General features: G+C 49.1%; 1 protein-coding gene across 10 annotated transcripts in view; it reads left to right on the forward strand.

Annotated features, from left to right (window-relative positions):
- C17H19orf47 (chromosome 17 C19orf47 homolog) overlaps positions 1 to 20166 on the forward strand; it is a 50839-nt gene that overhangs the window by 22286 nt on the left and 8387 nt on the right. For 8 of the 10 annotated variants that reach the window (XM_055250042.2, XM_055250046.2, XM_055250043.2 and 5 more), the window contains 2 exons: positions 2178 to 2248; positions 3838 to 5155. In XM_055250042.2, coding sequence (XP_055106017.1) covers positions 2178 to 2248; positions 3838 to 4332 — 566 coding nt within the window. In that variant the 3' untranslated portion in view covers positions 4333 to 5155. Of the gene's footprint in view, positions 1 to 2177; positions 2249 to 3837; positions 5156 to 20166 lie in introns of those variants that run through there. The other 2 variants (XM_055250048.2, XM_055250050.2) reach the window with 2 other exon arrangements.

The raw sequence follows: 20166 nt of genomic DNA on the forward strand, positions 1-20166 counted from the left end.
ATTCCAGCACTTTGGGAGGCTGAGGTGGGAAGATTGCTTGAGCCTAGTAGTTCAAGCGTGCAACATAGCGAGCCCCTGTCTGCATTAAAAAGGCTGGGCGCGGCCGGGCGCGGTGGCTCACGCTTGTAATCCCAGCACTTTGGGAGGCCGAGGCGGGCGGATCACAAGGTCAGGAGATCGAGACCACGGTGAAACCCCGTCTCTACTAAAAAATACAAAAAATTAGCCGGGCGTGGTGGCGGGCGCCTGTAGTCCCAGCTACTCAGAGAGGCTGAGGCAGGAGAATGGCGTGAACCCGGGACGCGGAGCTTGCAGTGAGCCGAGATTGCGCCACTGCACTCCAGCCTGGGCGAAAGAGCAAGACTCCGTCTCAAAAAAAAAAATAAAAATAAAAATAAAAAAAATAAAAAAATAAAAAAAAAAAATAAAAAGGCTGGGCGCAGTGGCCCATGCCTGTAACTCCAGCAATTTCAGATGATACAGAAACATATTCAGTGAAAACAAACTCTTTTCCCTCACTCCCATATCCCGGTCTCTTGTTAACCTTTCCATGTACGTACATAACACATATATAGGCAGTTTTTTGTTTTTTAGTTTTAATTTTTATTTTTTTGAGACAGGGTCTCACTTCCATCACCCAGGCTGGGGTGCAGTGGCACCTTGTCGACTCACTGCAGTCTCCTCGACCTCCCAGGTTCAAGCAGTCCTGCCTCAGCCTCCCTAGTAGCTGGGACTACAGGCACATGCCACCATGCCCACCTAATTTTTGTATTTTTTGTAGAGACAGGGTTTTGCCATGTTGCCCAGGCTGGTCTCAAACTCCTGAGCTCAAGTGATCTGCCTGCTTCACCTTTCCAAATTGGTAGGATTACGGGTGTGAGCCACCACACTCAGGCTAGTTTTTCTTTTTTAAACACAAATAGTATTTGTGTTTAAAATGTAAGTATTGTTCTATAACTTTTTTTTTTTTGAGACGGAGTCTTGCTCTGTTACTCAGGCCGGAGTGCAGTGGCACAATCTTGGTTCACTGCAACTTCCGCTTCCTGGGTTCAAGCGATTCTCCTGCCTCAATCTCCCAAGCATCTGGGATTACAGGTGCACGCCACCACGCCCAGCTAATTTTTATATTTTTAGTAGAGATGGGGTTTCATCATGTTGGCCAGGCTGGTCTCAAATTCCTGACCTTGGGTGATCCACCTGCCTCAGCCTCCCAAAGTGCTGGGATTACAGGCGTGAGCCACTGTGCCTGGACCTAACTTTTCTTTTCTTTTCTTTTCTTTTTTTTTTTTTTTTTTTGAGACAGTCTTGCTCTGTTGCCTGGGCTGGAGTGCTGTGGTACGAACACGGCTCACTGAAGCCTCGACCTCCTGGGTTCCTACCTTACCTCCCCAGTAGCAGGGACTATAGATGTGGGCCACCATGCCCAGCTAATTTTTAAATTCTGGTTTCTAACTGTTAGGCTCATGCGATCTGCCCACCACCGCCTCCCACCATGTTGGGATTACAGACATGAGCCACCACTCCTGGCATGTTCTATAACTTTTTTGTTCATATATATGTATTTAGAGATGGGGTCTCACTATATTACCCAGGTTGTTCCCAAACTCCTGGGCTCAGGTGATCCACCTGCCTCAGCCTCCCAAAGGGATTACAGGTGCACCCTGCCACACCTGGCCCATGTTCTATAACTTTTTTGTTGAGATCTTCTCATATTAATGCAGGTAGATCTTCTTCATTCTTTTTTTAATGGTCGTTTATTATTTCCAGAGTATTTGTATACCATAATTTAGTAACCATTCTATTGATGGCTATTAGGTTATAATTTAGGGGAGGATGCACTACCACTCATCAGATTCTCTCAGAGGTCCCTGACCCCAAGAAGTGAAAGGAACATGCAGGGACTAAGAACTCTTCCCGTGCACACAGTTCATGAGCTAGTGCTGAGGTGTAGGGAATCTGCCAGTTGTAGCTGGTCTTTCCCACATTTGGCTCTAGCCAGATAGGGGTGGGTTAGGGTCAGTGTGAGCCAACAGTGTAGACATAACATCCAACTCAGCACAGTCTGGCCCTGCCTGTCCCAGAGCTACTGGTGTCTGGGCTGCCTTGGTACCTGTACGGAGCTCAGCCTAGGCCTGGCCCACCGGGGCCTCCCCCTGATGGCTTCACTTCCCTCCCAGGTCTCCATAGGACGTCTGTGTTTGACCGCCTCGGCGCTGAGACCAAGGCAGACACCACGACAGGGAGTAAAGTGAGTGGGGATGGGGGAGCGATCCTGGGCATGCGAGCTGTTGTCCTCCCTGAGCGGTGCTCCTGACTCTTAACACATCTCGACCTCACTCGGCCCAGGGCGGTCTAACCCACCTTTCCAGCCTTAGTTCCTGGCTTTGCACTGGCGGCTTTCCCATCTGTCTTCTGCGCTGGCTTCTCTCCCAATTTCCAGCCCTGGGGGTCCAGTACTCCTGGATGCCTCCCACCCACCATGTCCCCAACTGGTCTTAGTGTCTTTCCCCAAGTCAGCCCTCTCCTGGGCCCCCATCTGAGGGCTGCCTGCCCTCCCCATTGCAGTGTGTCAGTGGGTCTGATGACTCTACTGTCTCTCCCTCCTCTGCCACCTCTCCCTGTCAGGATAGGACGATAGCCTCCTGAATGATCTCGCACAGCTACCATGGACCCCAGCCCCTATCCCCACAGCAGCAGTGTGTGCGGCCCACAGGACAGGCCCCGTCCCCTCACTGGAAGCCCTGCAGAGGCTTTTCACTGTGCCCATGATGCAGCCTGCACTTCCTGCCACGGCCTGCAGGCCCCAGGCGTGGTGTGTAGTTCAGCGTACACCCTGAAGCCCACAGGGGCCTGACTGCGTGGCATTGGCCATGTCACTTAAGTCCTTTGTACTTCAGCCTCCTCATCTGTATAGACCCACCTCCAAGGATGGCTGTAGGGTTAAGATCATCCCCGCATGGTCCTGGGGTGTGCGGTGCCTGTTGGTGAACTGTTGCAGAGCTCCCCAGCTGCGTTTCCTGCCTGCCAGTGTCCCGCTCCGCACGGTGCCGCAACTCGGGCTTGCTCGCTTCCAAGAATCTCACCATGAGGAGGATGGGAACACTTGGGATCATGTGGCTGGAAGTTCCAGCCCTGTGAAGAGCTGGGCACATAGTGAGTGCTCAATACATAGGATTATGCTTCCTGCCTTCAGGGCGTAGCACGTGCTCTTTTCTTTGCTAATTCATCCTGGAGGGCCTGGCTTCAAAGTTGGTGCCTCAGGGAAAGTTCCTCTGGACTGATGAGGAGCCACCCCTGTCTTCTGCCCCCCAGCTGTCCTTCTCCGTCTAGAATGCGTTACTGTCATTCTTGCAGAATTATTTGTATCATTTCTGATGCCAAGCCTGTCTTCCCCACTGGACTGTGAGCCCCATGAGGGCAGAACTGAGGCTGTCTTGGTCATCACTGTGTCCCTAGCACTGCCGGCTTAGGACCAGGTACAATATAGAGTTGGGACTCAAAATATTTGTGGAGTGAATGACCAGATTAAATCTCTCCACTCCACTCATGCCCACCTATTGACCTTGAAAATGACATTCCCTTTGTGCACACTCCCGTCCTCTTCCCTCTTTATTAGACCTACTTCCAGCTCAGATGTCCCCTCTCTCAGGGAGCCCTCCCTGAACTTCTAGGAAGGTCAGGTACTTGCTCTGGGCTCCTCCAGTCCCCTGGACTCCCCCATCATGGCTCTCGCCATTAACTGTGAGTCCCAGGAGGCCAGGCACAGAGGAAGCAGCTCTCCATGAATGTGTGTTGAGTGACTCAGTGACTCATTCATCCTGTCTCTGACCTCAACAGCCCACAGGAGTCTTCAGCCGCCTGGGGGCCACCCCAGAAACGGATGAGGATCTGGCTTGGGACAGCGACAATGACAGCAGCAGCTCTGTCTTGCAGTATGCCGGGGTCCTGAAGAAGCTAGGGCGGGGCCCAGCCAAGGCCAGTCCCCAGCCAGCACTGACTGTCAAAGCCAAGGCCACAAGCTCAGCGACAACGGCCGCTGCCCCGACACTGCGGCGCCTGGCACTTTCCTCACGGTCGGGGCTTGAGAGGAAGCCGGAGTCCTTGTCTAAAGTCAGCATCATCAAGAGACTGGGCACAGCTGCCCTTGTGCCCGAGGCCCAGGACAGCCAGGTCACCAGCACCAAGAGTAAGTCCTCAGCCGAGGTCAAGGTCACCATTAAGAGGACTCTGGTGGGGCCCCGGGGGAGCAGCTCCAGCGAGGGCCTTGGTGCCCAGATGGACCACGCAGGCACTGTGAGCGTGTTCAAAAGACTGGGCCGCAGGACCTTCTAGCCCACCTGTGGGCGGGGTGCAGGCAGCAGAGCCTGCAGGCATCTGCCCTGGCCGCCCCAGGCTCCTGGCTTCATCACGCCTCCCACCAGCTCCTGGATGACACAGCTTGTCTCCCTCGGGCTCTAGAGCTAGGCCCGAGCATTCGGGGGATCACCCTATTTCTCCTAGCCTGGGATGGTCGTCGCAGCTGGCCCGGCCCACTCCAGGACTCCCCTTCTCTCATGTCCTTTGTGTTTTCTTCTCTGGCTGTGGCCTTGGCAGCACCCACTTTTCTACCTCTCCCAAGTGCCAGGGGGCCTCTTCCTCTCCTACATTCCCCTTCCTCCCCTGAGCAGGATCTGCTGCCTCAGACCCCCCAGCTCATCAGCCTCCCTGTCCCCCTCAACTGAGTGGGTGTCACCTGGTGGGCCTCCCTTCCCCCACTCCCCACTGACCTCCCTCACTCCTCTGCGCCTCCCCCGACTGCTGTGACTTCTCTCTCTCCCTGTCTTCACTTTGTTCATTTCTCTTCTGTTTTCTGTCCCCGTGGCAAGGCCCGACTGTCCGCTGCGTCCTGCCCGACCCTCCTGTACCTCCGGCCTCCCAGCGGCCCCCTCGTCGGCGGTGGCGTCGAGCCTGTTGAGACTGTTAGCCGCCCTCCACTCCCAGGCTGGAGGGGCCTCTCCAGACCCTGGGCTGCGGCCGAGGCGCATCCGTTTTCCTGCCCTGGGCGTCTTTGTCTCTGAAAGTCTATGGCGGGTGGTGGGCAAGGGGCACTGGGAAGGGAGGCCAGTGCCTACAGTGAAGACAGCTGCTGTTTTAATATATTTTTGTGACTTTCAAATCATTTCCCCTCCTGCTTCAGGGTGAGTTGCAGGACTGTTTCACACTATGCGCAGTGCAGGCTGGGGGTGCTGGCAAAGGATTGGGCTGTGTCTCTGAAGGTCAGGCTTCCTGCACCCACATGGTCCATGTCCCTGCTGCAAGCCCTGAGTCAAGGGGAGTAATGGCCACAGTCACCATTCAGTTAGGCTGCCCCCTGCCCCCAATAAGCCGTAGTGGTTCTGTCACTCTATCCCTCCCCCCATGGATTTCACCTGCCTGTTGGCGCCTTTCCAAATGATGGGCTCCATTTGTGAGACCATGAGTTTCCACTGGTTTGGTCGCTGACCCCTCCCTGCTGCACAGCGCCCCTGAGCCAGGCCTGTCCTAGGAGCTGGTAGCAGGCAGTGAGCAGGGCCTCTCCAGGGATGGGGTGTAGGTAAAGCGGTGGTGCTGGCCAAGGAATCCGAGGAGTGGGAGAAAGTGGCCAGGGCCGCTTCCGGGGTTGCAGATAGGAAGGCCTTTCAGAAGGGGTGACATGGAGGCTGAGCTGGGAACGTGGCTTCATGAAGTTCAGTAGGAGAGCTTTCAAGCAGAGGGACAGCCAGGGGCAGAGGTGCTGAGGTGGGACAAGGAACAGGAAGAAGGCTGGTGGCTGTGAGTGAGGGCGAGCACTGCGTCCAGCATGAGGCAGAGGTGGGTGGGCAGGGGCTAGGTGGCCGGGGGTGTTGTGATCAAGGAGGAATGTGCACGGTGACCCGGGAGTGCTGGATCGGGAGGATTTGGAGCTGGGATGTGCTGAGCTGAGTTTCGTTTAGGATCATCGCTCTGGCTTCTGTGAGGAGAAGGAATGGCTGGGAGGGCTGGGGTGGATGCCACTGCAGCAGTCTGGGCAGGAAGCCAGGGTGGCTGCGAGGGCATGGCAGTGGGGAGCAGGGAAGAGGGCCGATTGGGCTGCTTAGGGTGTGCTTTGGAGGAAGAGCTGTGGGATGTGCTGATGGGTTGGAAGTTGGGGCCAGAGAAGATGAGAATCACAGGGCCCGCCTAGATGTTAGACCTGAGCATCTGGAGGAACGGCTGTTAACAGAGAAGGGGAGACAGGAGGAAGGAGCGGGTCAAGGATGAGGGAGCTGTGTTCTGACTGCATTGCGCCTGTTAGGGTCCCCGCTGGGGCTCAGGGGGACACCTGGGCTGGGGGTTCATGGCTGCTGACAGTGCGCAGGGTACAGCTGGAATCAAAGCCAAGGGCCTTGGCTGGGCGTGGTGGCTTATGCTTGTAATCCCAGCACTTTGGGAGGCCGAGGCAGGTGGATCACGAGGTCAGGAGTTCGAGATCAGCCTGGCCAAGATGGTGAAACCCCGTCTCTACTAAAAATACAAAAATTAGCCGGGTGTGGTGACAGGTCCCTGTAATCCCAGCTACTTAGGAGGCTGAGGCAGAAGAATTGCTTGAACCCGGGAGGTGGAGCTTGCAGTGAGCTGAGATCATGCCACTGCACTCCAGCCTAGGCAACAAGAGCGAGACTCCATCTCAAAAAAAAAAAAAAAAAAAAAAAAAAAAATGCCAAGGGCCTGGTAATAGTATCTGGAAAGGAAGCATAGAGATTGGAGGGGACCCAGGAGGGAATCTGGGGCCCTTTCCCTGTTTAGAGAACAGGAACTGACAAAAAGAGACAGCCTAGGAGAGGTCGGGGGGTTGGAGGAGAATTAATGAGAGAGCAGGTAAAGATGAGACTAGGTGTCATCCGTTTATTTATTTTCATTGTGGGAAAATATACATCATGTGAAATTTACCATTTTAACCATTTTATTTTATTTTTATTGTTAATTTTTTTTTTGAGATAGAGTTTTGCTCTTGTTGCCCAGGCTGGAGGACAATGTCGTGATCTTGGCTCACTTCAACCTCCGCCTGCTGGGTTCAAGCTATTCTCCTGCCTCAGCCTCCCTGGTAGCTGGGATTACAGGCGCCTGCCACCACTCCCAGCTAATTTTCATATTTTTAGTAGATGGGATTTCACCATGTTGGCCAGGCTGGTCTCGAACTCCTGACCTTAGGTGATCCGCCCGCCTCAGCCTCCCAAAGTGCTGGGATTACAGGTGTGAGCCACCACACCTGGCCCATTTCAACTATTTTAAACTGTACCATTCAGTGGCATTAATTACTTTCACACTATTGTGTACCCTTCATCACTATCCATCTCCAGAACTTCTTTCATCTTCCCTGAATCCATTATTTTCAGTTTTTCAGTTATGTCATATTGGGGGCCGACTGTGTGTCACACAATGTCCCAGGCACTGGGGATGGGGTGTGAAGGGCCTGACTTTAGGATGAGGGACAGCTGTAGAGAGCAGTAATAGACACCTTTCCCTGTAGGGGCCCAGGCTAGACCCTCCTGAGACTGGCTGAGGCCTGACCTCAAAGGACGGCAGATGCTGGCCCTCAGATTCCAGGGGCCGCCCCTTCAGGTCATGGCCACCAGGAGGAGCTCACACATGCGCACTTTCCCTGCTGAGCTTCAGCCTTCTTTGTTTCCTAATAATTTCCTCTGATTCCACTTCATGGGTAATTTTAACAACTGCTGGGGTGAACTGGAAGAGTTCCAGTTGCTAAATTTAAGAGCCATGGTAATTTCTCAATGTGTAATAGGAACTGCAATGATATAAAAACATATATAGGTAATTTACCACACAGGGCTTAACTGTGCCAGGGAGATTCTCTTATTTTTGCGCTTTACAGAGGCACAGAGAGGGGAGTTAACTGCTGAAGGCCTCACCTAGCCGGCGGGTGGCAGGACTGGGTTTGACCCCAGGGAGCAGACTTCAGGATCCTTGCCCCTTAATCCCTACCTTGTGCTGCCTTTAAAAAATTTTTATTTTATTTTATATTTTATGGAGACGAGGTCTCGCTATGTACCCCATGCTGGGCTCGAACTCTTGGGCTCAAGTGATCCTCTCTCCCCGACCTCCCAAAGTGCTGGGATTACAGACATGAGCCACTGCACCCAGCCACCTGTGCTGCCTTGATTGCAGATTTGAAACATAGCCCTTTTGGAGAAGGGGCAAGGCGGGGGTTCTTAAGACAGCGATTTTGGACCTGGCATGGTGGCTCACGCCCGTAATCCCAGCACTTCGGGAGGCTGAGGCAGGTGGATCACTTGGAAGTCAGGAGTTCGGGACCAGCCTGGCCAACATGGCAAAACCCCATCTCTACTAAAAATACAAAAATTAGCCGGTGTGTTAGTGCACCCCTGTAATCACAGCTACTTAGGAGGCTGAGACACGAGAATCACTTGAACCTGGGAGGTGGAGGTTGCAGTGAGCAGAGATCACACCACTACACTCCAGCCTGGGTGACAGAGTGAGACTGTCTCAAAAAAAAAAAAAAAAAGACAGTGGATTTGGACTCTCTAGAGTTGTCCATGTGTAGATGTCTGCACCAACCTTATTGGCTTGTCCTAGGAAGCATTTGCAGCTAGGATGCTGCTCGCCTTGAGAGCCACATCCTTGTGACCTGAGCCGATGCTGCCTCCACCTCGCGGCTGCTCCAGAGTCACAGTGGCCCTCCTGTTATACATTTGACTTGGCAGTTCTCCCAAGCCCGCCCCAAAAGCCATGACCCACAGGGATAGTTTTTTTTTCCCCCTGATTCTATTAAGCACTTTTTACTTTTAGTTGTTTAGAGACAGGGTCTTTCTATGTTGCCCAGGCTGGTCTCAAACTCCTAGTCTCAAGAGATCCTCCCATCTCAGCCTTCCAAAGTGTTGGGATTATAGGCATGAGCCACCATGCCCTGTCTGTTAGGCATTTTTGAACATAAATAATACATTCACAGCCACGTTTGGTAGCTTATGCCTGTCACACCACTGCACTCCACCTGGGCAACAGAGCAAGACTCTGTCTTGGAAAAAAAAGGAAAAAGTAAGAATACATTCACATTGTTCAAAATGCAAAAGATACAAAAGTCTCTACAGTGAAAAGTATCTTCCCATGTCTCCTAGCCCCCAGTCCCTTCCTCAGAGGCTACAAATGTTACCAATTTCTTGTGTAATCTTTTCAGTGAGGTGTACACACACACACACAGCAGAGGAGCATATAGGACCCATGTACAAGCATACACGTGTCTTAGCAGTCTAATTTATTTAACCAGTTCCTTTCTGAAGGAAATTCAGGTTGTTTCCTACCTCGTACTGTTACAAATAGTCCTAGAATGAACAACTTTCCTTACACATGGGATCAATTCAGGGGTGACTTTGAAGAACACATTATTACATTACATTATTTAAGTGCAAATACTGGTAATGAGTCCCTTGCAGATCTGAACTAGCCTCTCCTCCAAGATGATTGGCATCCTTCAGGTGATTTATTTACACAGTGACCACCCCATTTCCTAAAGGAATGAAGAGCAGTTGGACTCTTCCAGTTGCAGACTGCTGGAGGAATCGGGTCAGGGGATGCTGAGAGCTAACGTTGACTACCACCTGTGTGCCAGGAAGTACTAACTCAACGCTCGGCTAAGTTGTTGGACTTGTCGAATCCTGAAGGCAACACCATAAAAGGCAGGGTCTTCCTATTCTCATCCCATAAACAGATGAGGAAATGGTGCAGCAAGCCCAGGGCTCATGCTGAATTGCAGAACCAGACCTGCAGCAGCCCAGCAGAGTGATTCTGTGTGGATGGTCGCCCTGAGACAAGGCCACCTCTGGACACGTCCCTTCGTCTGGTAGCCCACATCAGTGGATACTAAAGCCAGATGCTAACTAGCAGTATCTGTGGCAAGTGGCCAAGGCCTGGGCCAGCCCCAGCACCCCTTTCTCCAGTGCCCAAGCCCCCTGCTGCTGAGATGAGCCAAGAGTTGAGCTGCAGCCACCTCCATCCCTCGTTTGGGCATCTGACCTGACTTTGTTTGGCAAGTGCTGCAACTATAGACCCAACTTTGAAGGCCTGTCGGGGTCCTGGAGCAGAGGAGACATTTCCCTTTGCAAAATCAGGGCTAAATCTCTCCCTCTCTCTCCCTCATTTTTTTTTTTTTTTTTTGTAATAGACTTTATTTTTAGAATAGCTTTATTTATTCATTTATAGACAGGGGCTTGCTCTGTCACCCAGACTGGAGTGCAGTGGTATGATCCCAGTTCACTGTAGCCTCCATCTACCAGGCTCAAGTGATCCTCTTGCCTCAGCCTCCCGAGTACCTGGGGCTACGGGCACATGCCACCATGTTCAGCTAATTTTTTAATTTAATTTTTTTTTTTTTTTTTTTTGAGATGGAGTGTCACTCTCTCGCCCAGGCTGGAGTGCAGTAGGGCAATCTCGGCTCACTGCAACCTCTGCCTGCCGGGTTCAAGCAATTCTGCCCCAGCCTCCTGAGTAGCTGGGATTACAGGTGTGTGCCACCACGCCTGGCTAATTTTTTTATTTTTAGTAGATATGGGGGTTTCACCATGTTAACCAGGCTGGTCTCGAACTCCTGACCTCAAGTGATTTGCTCACCTTAGCCTCCCAAAGTGCTGGGATTACAGGCATGAGCCACCATGCCTGGCCAGTTGTTTTTTTTCTTGTAGAGATGAGGTCTCACTGTATTGCCCTAGCTGGTCTCAAATTCCTGAGCTCAAATGATGTACTCACCTCAGCCTCCCAAAATGTTGGGATTACAGGCATGAGCCACCGCACCTGGCCTTAGAATAGTTTTAGAGTTGCAGAAAAAATTGAGAAGATAGTGCAGAGAGCTGCCGTATACCCCACGCTCAGTTACTCCTAATATTAATGACATCTGACATTGGGGTGGTACGTTTGTCACAATTAATGAAACAATATCTATCCATTAGTATTAACGAAAGTCTATAGTTTATTCAGATTGCCTTAGTTTTACCTAATGTATTTTACTGTTCCAGGATCTCATATGACATTATGTTGTCAAATTTGATAACATTCTAGCTCCAGACATTTATATCGACAAGTAAGGAGTTGTCATGTCTCCTTAGGTTCCTCTTGGCTGGGGCAGTTGCTCAGACTTTCTTTGGTTTTGATGCCTACTTTGATAGTTTTGAAGAGTTCAGGTCAGACATGTTATAGGATGCCCCTCAGCTGGGATTTGTCTGATATTTTTCTCATGATTACACTGGAGTTACGTGTTTTTTGGAGGAAGACCTCAAAGGGGAAGTGTCATTTCGTCACATATCAAGGGTACACACTGTCCACATGATTCACCACTGTTTTTGTTCATCTTGATCACCTGTTTGTCAAGTTTCTCCACTTTGTAAAGCTACTCTTCTTTCTCCCTTTACACCTTGTCCTCTTTGGAAGGAATTCACTGCACAGCCTGCATGTAAGGAGTTGGGGGTGTTTATGCTCCATCTTCTTGGGGGCAAAGGATTTACATAAATTATTTGGAATTATTCTGCAAAGGAAATGTGTCTCTTCTCCTCATTTAGTAACTTAGTCATTTATTTTTATGAGTTTGGACTCAGGGATATTTACTTTGTATTTGAGGTTATCATCCAATGTTACTTTCTTTATTTTGTCACTCTTATTAGTCTGACTTTGGCCATGGGGAGCTCTTTCAGTTGGTTCCAGAGTCCCTTTGACTTGTTATACCCCCATTGTTTTTGTTTTTGAGACGGAGTTTCGCTCTTGTTGCCCAGGCTGGAGTGCAATGGTGCAATCTCAGCTCACCACAACCTCTGCCTCCTGGGTTCAAGCGATTCTCCTGCCTTAGCCTCCTGAGTAGCTGGGATTACAGGCGCATGCCACGATGCCTGGCTAATTTTTGTATTTTTAATAGAGATGGGGTTTCATCATATTGTTCAGGCTGGTCTTGAACTCCTGACCCCAGCTGATCCGCCTGCCTCAGCCTCCCAAAGTCCTGGGATTATAGGCGTGAACCACTGCACCCGGCCTTGTTTTTGTTTTTACTGTGTCCTTACTTTCAGGCTGTAGAGATGCTGCAGGCTCATCTTGTATATTTCCTGCCCCAGTCCTGAAGCCAACCATTTTTCCAAGGAGCCTGGTCCTTTTAATTGCAGAACAGTGGTGGAAACCAAGATCTAGGCATGAGATGTGCTTGGCTGCTACTGGAGCCTCCCTTCTTCTTTTTTTTATACCTTTTTTTTTTTTTTTTTTTTTGAGACAGAGTCTCCCTCTATTGCCCAGGCTGGAGTGCAGTGGTGTAATCTCAGCTCACTGCAGCCTCTGCCTCCTGGATTTAAGTCATTCTTATGCCTCAGCCTCCCAAGTAGCTGGGATTATGGAGACAGGGTCTTGCTCTCTCACCCAGGCTAGATTGCAGAGGCACAATCATAGCTTACTACAGCCTTGAACTCCTGGACTCAAATGATCCTCCTGCCTCTTGCCTGTAATTGTAGGAATTACAGGCATGGGCCATCATACCCAGTGACAACTCCATTTTAGAAAATGAAGCCTTAATATGGAACCCCAACGTGTAAATCATTCTTAAAAAGGAAAAGCGGGCTGGGCATGGTGGCTCATGCCTGTAATCCCAACACTCGTGGAGGCCAAGGCAGGCAGATCTCTTCAGCCCAAGAGTTCCAGACCAGACTGGGCAACATGGTGAAACTCCATCTCTACAAAAAATTTAAAAATTAGCTGGGCATGGTGGTGCACGGCTCTAGTCCCAGCTGCTTGGGTGGCTGAGGTGGGAGCATCACTTGAGTGCAACAAGCAGAAGCTGCAGTGAGCTGTGATCATGACACTGCACTCTAGCCTGGGCAACAGAGTGAGACCCTGTCTCGATAAAATAAAAAATAAAAAAAAGCAACTTATTACTATAGGTTTAAGCACTTATTTTGGATTAATTCATGCAAACAGTACAAAATTCCAGTCCTTAAAAGGATATGAAATAAGACCATTGTGCACCCAGTAGACTGGCAAAAGCCTTAAGTCTCAAGTGTTAGGGAAGATTTGGAGTAATGGGAGGATATACTTTGCTGATGGAATGTAAGCTGGTACCAGCCATCTTGGAAAATAGTTTGGCAGGTTGTGGTAAAGTTGAAGGTGACACACTTTCCAACCCAGCAGTTACTCTCCTAGCAAATATATACCCTGGAGAAACTTCCACGTACACGCAAAAGACAAGTATGTAATGCTCACAGAAGTGCTGTTTGTAATAGCATAAGTGTGGAAACAAATATCTAGCAACTGGAGAATGGACAGATTGTGGCATAGTTGTTCCAGTTACCTAATGCATCACTAATCATCCCAAAACTTCGTGGCTTAAATTAACAATCATTTTATTATCTCTTATAGTCCCAGGGGTTGACTGGACTCAATTAGGCTGTTATCACTTGGGGGCACTCATGTGATTTTAGTAAGATGTTGGCTGAGGTTGGTGTCTTCTTAAAACTTCCTCAGATACCTGGTGGTTAACCAGTACTGGCACTTACCTGGGGCCCAGCTTGGGCTGCCAGCCAGAATGCCTACACATGATTCTCCCTGTGGGCCTGCACTTCCTTACAACATGGCAGCTGGGTTTCAAGAAGGAGCTTCTCAAGAACCAGAGAAAACTGTGTGGCCTTTTCTTTTTTTTTGAGATGGAGTCCTGCTCTGTCGCCCAGGCTGGAGTGCAGTGGCGCGATCTCGGCTCACTGCAAGCTTCGCCTCCCGGGTTCACGCCATTCTCCTGCCTCAGCTTCCCAAGTAGCTGGGACCACAGGTGCGCGCCACCACGCCCGGCTAATTTTTTGTATTTTTAGTAGAGACGGGTTTTCACCATGTTGGCCAGGATGGTCTCGATCTCCTGACCTCGTGATCCACCCACCTCGGCCTCCCAAAGGCGTGAGCCACCACGCCCGGCCCTGTATGGCCTTTTCTAACCTAGTATTGGAAGCCACAGGGCTTCACTTCTGCCACAGTCACTGGCCCATCAGATTCAGGAGGAGGCATGATAGATCCCACTTCTAAATAAGAGGAAGTCAACATCTCCTTGTAAGAAGAGCACGTGGGATGCGAACTCGCATTGTGGTCATGTTGGAAAATAAGACACCAATGTTGGATGCATTATGTTTTACATATTGGATGTGGGATAGTGTACATCAATGAAAATGAACTAATGTTGCACATATCAATATGAATAAACTAAAACACTGAGTGAAAAAAGCAAATTGGGCTGGGCATGGTGGCTCACGCCTGTAATCCCTGCACTTTGGGAGGCCAAAGCGGGTGAATCACTTGAGGCCAGGAGTTCCAGACCAGCCTGGCCAACATGGTGAAACCCTGTCTCTACTAAAAATACAAAAACTTAGCCAGGCGTGATGGTATAATAGGCCTGTAGTCCCAGCTGCTCAGGAGGCTGAGGCAGGAGAGTCGCTTGAACCCAGGAGGCAGACATTGCAGTGAGCCGAGATCATGCCACTGCACTCCAGCCTGGGCGACCCAGCAAGACTCCACATCTCCCTTCATTGCATCATGTGAGGGACTCTGCCACCTGAAGGAAGTGTGAGCTTGTGAAAGTGCAAGGTGTGGGGTGAGACAGTGGGGCTTCTTGTGTTTATTTTTTATTTTTATTTATTATTTTTTGAGACAGGGTCTTGCTCTGTCGCCCGGGCTAGACTGCAGTGGTGCGATCTCGACTCACTGCACTCTCCGCCTCTCGGGCTCAAGTGATCTTCCCACCTCAGCCTCCTGAGTATCTGGGACTACAAGTATGTGCCACCATGCTTGGCTAATTTTTTTTTTTTTTTTTTTTTTTTTGAGACCGAGTTTTGCTCTTGTTGCCCAGGCTGGAGTGCAGTGGTGTGATTTTGGCTCACCACAGCCTCTGCCTCCCAGGTTCAAGTGATTCTCCTGCCTCAGCCTCCCGAGTAGCTGAGATTACAGGCATGCGCCACCATGACCGGCTAATTTTTTTGTATTTTTAGTAGAGACGAGGTTTCTCCATGTTGGTCAGGCTGGTCTCGAACTCCCGACCTCAGGTGATCCGCCTGCCTCGGCCTCCGAAAGCGCTGGGATTACAGGTGTGAGCCACTGCGCCCGGCCCAATTTTTGCAGTTTTTTTGTAGAGAAGGGGGCTTGCTATGTTGCCCAGGCTGGTCTTGAAATCCTGGACTCAAGCAATCCGCTCACCTCGGCCTTCCAAAGTGCTGGGATTATAGCTGTGAGCCACTGTGCCTGGCGTAATGGTTTTTAAAGGTGGGCGGTGGGCACATGGTGTTCATTGTGTTAATTTTTATGTATTTTTGGGCATCTCTTATTTTAAAAATAACAATTCTGCTTCTACTCTGGGTCCCTCAGTCATCCAGTTCCCCTCTCCAGAGGCAGTCAGTGTTACCGGAGTTTTATGAGTTCCCCCAGAAATATCTGTATATTTACATAATTATATTTTCTTACTCAGATGATTACATATCTAATAGTTTTACACTTTACTTTTTTCACTTAATATACCTGGGAGATTGTTTTATATTAGTACATAAAGAGCTTTTAGAAAAACAGCTCTATTGAGATATAATTCATGTATCAGAGAATTCACTCATTTAAAGTGAACAATTCGGCTGGATGTGGTGGCTCACACGTTTAATCCCAGCACTTTTGGAAGGCCGAGGCGGGCGGATCACCTCAGGTCAGGATTTCGAGACCACCCTGGCCAACATGGTGAAACTCCATCTCTACTAAAAATACAAAAATTAGCGGGGTGTGGTGGCACAGGCCTGTGATCCCAGGTACTTGGGAGGCTGAGGCATGAGAATCGCTTGAACCTGAGATCGCATCACTGCACTCCAGCCCAGGCTGGTCTTGAACTCCTGTGCCCAAGTGATCCTCCTGCCTCAGCCTCCGAAAGTGCTAGGATTATACATGTGAGCCACCATGCCTGGCCTGTATTTTTTTTTTTTTTTTTTTTTTGAGACAGAGTCTCGCTCTGTCACCAGGCATGTATCAGAGTTTCATTCCCTTATCAGCTAAATAATATTCCATTGTATGGACGTATTACATTTGTTTATCCATGAGTTGATGGACATTTGGGTTTTTTATACTTTTGGGCTATTGTGAATAATGCTGCTATCAACATTCATGTACAAGTATTCTGTATAGACATATGTTTTCAATTCTCTTGGGTATATACCCTCGGAGTAGAATTGTTGGGTCATATGATAATTCCATTTTTAACCATCTGAAGAACTGCCAGACTCTTTTCCATCAGCTGTATCATCTTACATTTCCACCAGCAGTATATGAGGGTCCGATTTTCTCCACATTCTCACCAACACTTACTAGTATCTGATTTTCTGATTCTAGTTGTCCTAGTGTTAAATGGCATCTTACTGTGGTGTTGATTTGCATTTCCTGATAGCTAATGATGTTAAGCAGATTTTATTTAGTGTCCTTATTGGAAAAAGCTCCTTTTAAAGTAACTGCATGTTTTGTTGCATATTCTTTTTTTTTTTTTGAGATAAGGTCGCTCTGCCACCCAGGAGCAAGTACTCTGTAAAATGTTCAGGGGGAGGAAAGGCAACTTCAAGGGAGAACTTTCCTATGATGAATTTAGGTTTAAGTGCTCTGAGCCCCTGCCTCAATTTAACACTCAAATGATGCAAAAATCAGTCCTGAATTATGCAAGGTTTAACAAAAATAAAGGAGAGAAATAGGCCAGGCGTGGTGGCTCACGTCTGTAATTCCAGCACTTTGGGAGGCTGAGGCCGGCAGATCACCTGAGGTCAGAAGTTCGAAACCAGCCTGACCAACATGGAGAAACCCCGTCTCTACTAAAAACACAAAAATTAGCCAGGCATGGTGGTGCATGCCTGTAATCCCAGCTACACAGGAGGCTGAGGCAGGAGAATCGCTTGAACCTCGGAGCTGGAGGTTGTAGAGAGCTGAGACCGAGCCACTGTACTCTAGCCTGGGCAACAGAGCAAGACTGTCTCAAAAAAAAAAAAAAAAAGAGAAATGAAGTGGCTGCTGATTACGTAGCTGAACCTACTAGCCATTATCACTCGAGGAGAAATCAGAATATTCTTCAAACAAACCTGATCATTTTCAATATCCACTTTTATTTATTTGTTTGAAACATGGTCTCACTCTGCTGCCTAGGCTGGAGTGCAGTGGCGTAATCACAGCTTACTGCAGCCTTGACTTTCTGGGCTCACGTGATCCTCTTGCTTCAGCCTCCTAAGTAGCTGGGACTACAGGCACATGCCCGGCTAATTTTTTAATTTTTTGTAGAGACAGGGTCTGGCCATGTTGCCCAGGCTAGTCTCAAACTCCTGGGCCCAAGCAATCTGCTTGCCTTGGCCTCCCAAAGTGCTGGGATTACAGGCGTGAGCCACTGTGCTTTTGTTGCGTATTCTTATTATAAAATGTTCTATTCTGGGCGTGGTGGCTCACGCCTGTAATCCCAACACTTTGGGAGGCTGAGGTGGGCGGATCACTTGTGGTGAGGAGTTTGAGACCAGCCTGGCCAACATGGCGAAAACTTGTCTGTACTAAAAACAAAAATTTGTCAGGTGTAGTGGCATACGCCTGTAATCCCAGCTATTTGGGAGGCTGAGGCATGAGAATTGCTTGAACCTGGGAGGCGGAGGTTGCAGTGAGCCAAGGTCGTGCCACTGCACTCCAACCTGGGTGACAGAGTGAGATTCTGTCTCAAAAAAAAAAAAAAAAGCCAAATCTGTTCTATTCCTATGTGGCTATATCATGATGTATTTAACCAGTCTTATAATTATGGACACTTAGGCATTTTCCAAGACCTTTTCTATCACAAATGGTCCCTCTTGTATATACCGTATTCTGCTCATCTGTGAACATATCCATAGGGGAAATACCTAGGAGTAAAATTGCAGGGTTACAGGGAATGTCTGTATGTTTTATAAGTTTGAATTTATAACGTTTGTGTATTTAAAAGCAGATATTGAGGCCAGCCACAGTGGCTCATGCCTGTAATCCCAGCCCTCTGGGAAGCTGAGGTGGGCAGATCCCTTGAGCCCAGGAGTTTGAAACCAGCCAGGGCAACATGGTGAAACCATTCTCTACAAAAAATACAAGAAATTAGCCAGGCATGGTAGTGCACACCTGTAGTCCCAGCTACTCGGGAAGCTGAGGTGGGAGGATTGACTGAGCCCAAGAGTTTGAGGCTGCAGTGAACCCTGATCGTGCTACTGAACTTCAGCCTGGGAGATAGAGTGAGACCCTGTTTTATTTATTTGCTTGTTTCAAACAAATAACAAATAAATAAAAGTGGGTATTGAGAATAATCAGGTTTGTTTAAAGAACATTCTCATTTCTCCTCCAGTGATAATGGCTGGTAGGTTCAGCCACATAATCAGCAGCCACTTTATGTCTCTCTTTTATTTTGGTTAAACTGCATAATTCAGGACTGAGTTTTGCATCAGTTTCAGTGTCAGGTTGAGGCAGGGGGCTCAGAGCACTTAAATTTGGCCGGATGCGGTGGCTCATGCCTATAATCCTAGCACTTTGGGAGGCTGAGGCAGGTGGATCACCTGAGGTCAGAAGTTCAAGACCAGCCTGGCCAACATGGGGAAACCCCATCTCTACTAAAAATACAAAAATTAGCCGGGTGTGGTGGTGCATGCCTGTTAATCCCAGCTATTAGGGAGGCTGAGGCAGGAGAATCACTTGAACCCGGGAGGCGGAGATTGCAGTGAGCTGAGATCACGCCACTACACTCCAGCCTGGGTGACAGAATGAGACTCCCATCTCAAAACAAAAACAAAAACACCTAAATTCATCACAGCAAAGTTGTCCTTTAATGTTGCCTTTCCGGGGCTGGGCGCCCTGGCTCACGCCTGTAATCCCAGCACTTTGGGAGGCCGAGGCGGGTGGATCACAAGGTCAGGAGTTCGAGACCAGCCTGGCCAATATGGTGAAACCCTGTCTTCACTAAAAATACAGAAATTAGCCTGGCATGGTGGCGGGCGCCTGTGATACCAGCTACTTGGGAGGCTGAGGCAGGAGAATTGCTTGAACCTGGGAGGCAGAGGTTGCTGTGAGCCGAGATTGCACCACTGCACTCCCGCCTGGTGACAGAGTGAGACTTCGTCTCTAAATAAATAAATAAATAAATAAATAAATAAATAAAGTTGCCTTTCCTCCCCCCAGACATTTTACAGAGTACTTGGTCCTACATTATCAGTAGAGCATATCCTGGCCATCATTAAACATTCCTGATTGTGTGTTATTATGAAGAGCTTGATCTTAACAGCTGTGTGATCCACAAGTTACTCAACCTCTCTTCAGTTTCCTCTTCACTAAGATGAGAGTAATAATGAGCCGGGCATGGTGGTGGGTGACTGTAATCCCAGCTACCTGGGAGGCTGAGGCAGGAGAATTGCTTGAACTTGGGAGGTGGAGTTGCAGTGAGCCAAAATCGCATCACTGCACTCCAGCCTGGGTGATAGAGTGAGACACTGTCTCAAAAAAAAAACAAAAAAACCCCCACAAAAACAAAAAAACCAAGATGAGAGTAATAATAGCACCTATCCCATGGAATAATTTTGGGGATTAAATGAGTCGATTAGTGTGAAAGGCTTAAAACAGTACCTGGCATACAGTGTTGATACCTAATTTTATCTCTGAAATTTCCTGTAATCCCAGTACTTTGGGAGGCAGAGGCAGGTGGATTGCTTGAGCTCAGGAGTTCAATACCAGCCTGGGCAACATGGCAAAACCCTGTCTCTACAAAAATTACAAAAATTAGCCAGGTATGGCAGCTACTAGGGAGGCTAAGGCAAGAGGATCCCTTGAGCCCAGGAGGCAGGGGTTGCAGTGAGCTGAGATCGTGCCACTGCATTCCAGTCTGGGTGACAGAATGAGACCCTGTCTCCAAACAAACAAACAAACAAACACACCTGCTCGGGTACGGCGGCTTATGCCTGTAATCCCAGCACTTTGGGAGGCAGAGGTGGGTGGATCACTTGAAAACAAGAGTTTGAGACCAGTCTGGCCAACATGGTGAAACACGGAGTCTACTTAAATACAAAAGTTAGCTGGGCATGGTGGCATGCGCCTGTAATCCCAGCTACTCAGGAGGCTGAGGCACGAGAATCACTTGAACTGGGGAGGCAGAGGTTG

The sequence above is a fragment of the Symphalangus syndactylus genome, chromosome 17 (assembly GCF_028878055.3).
Source record: "Symphalangus syndactylus isolate Jambi chromosome 17, NHGRI_mSymSyn1-v2.1_pri, whole genome shotgun sequence".
NCBI classification, from domain to species: Eukaryota; Metazoa; Chordata; class Mammalia; order Primates; family Hylobatidae; genus Symphalangus; species Symphalangus syndactylus.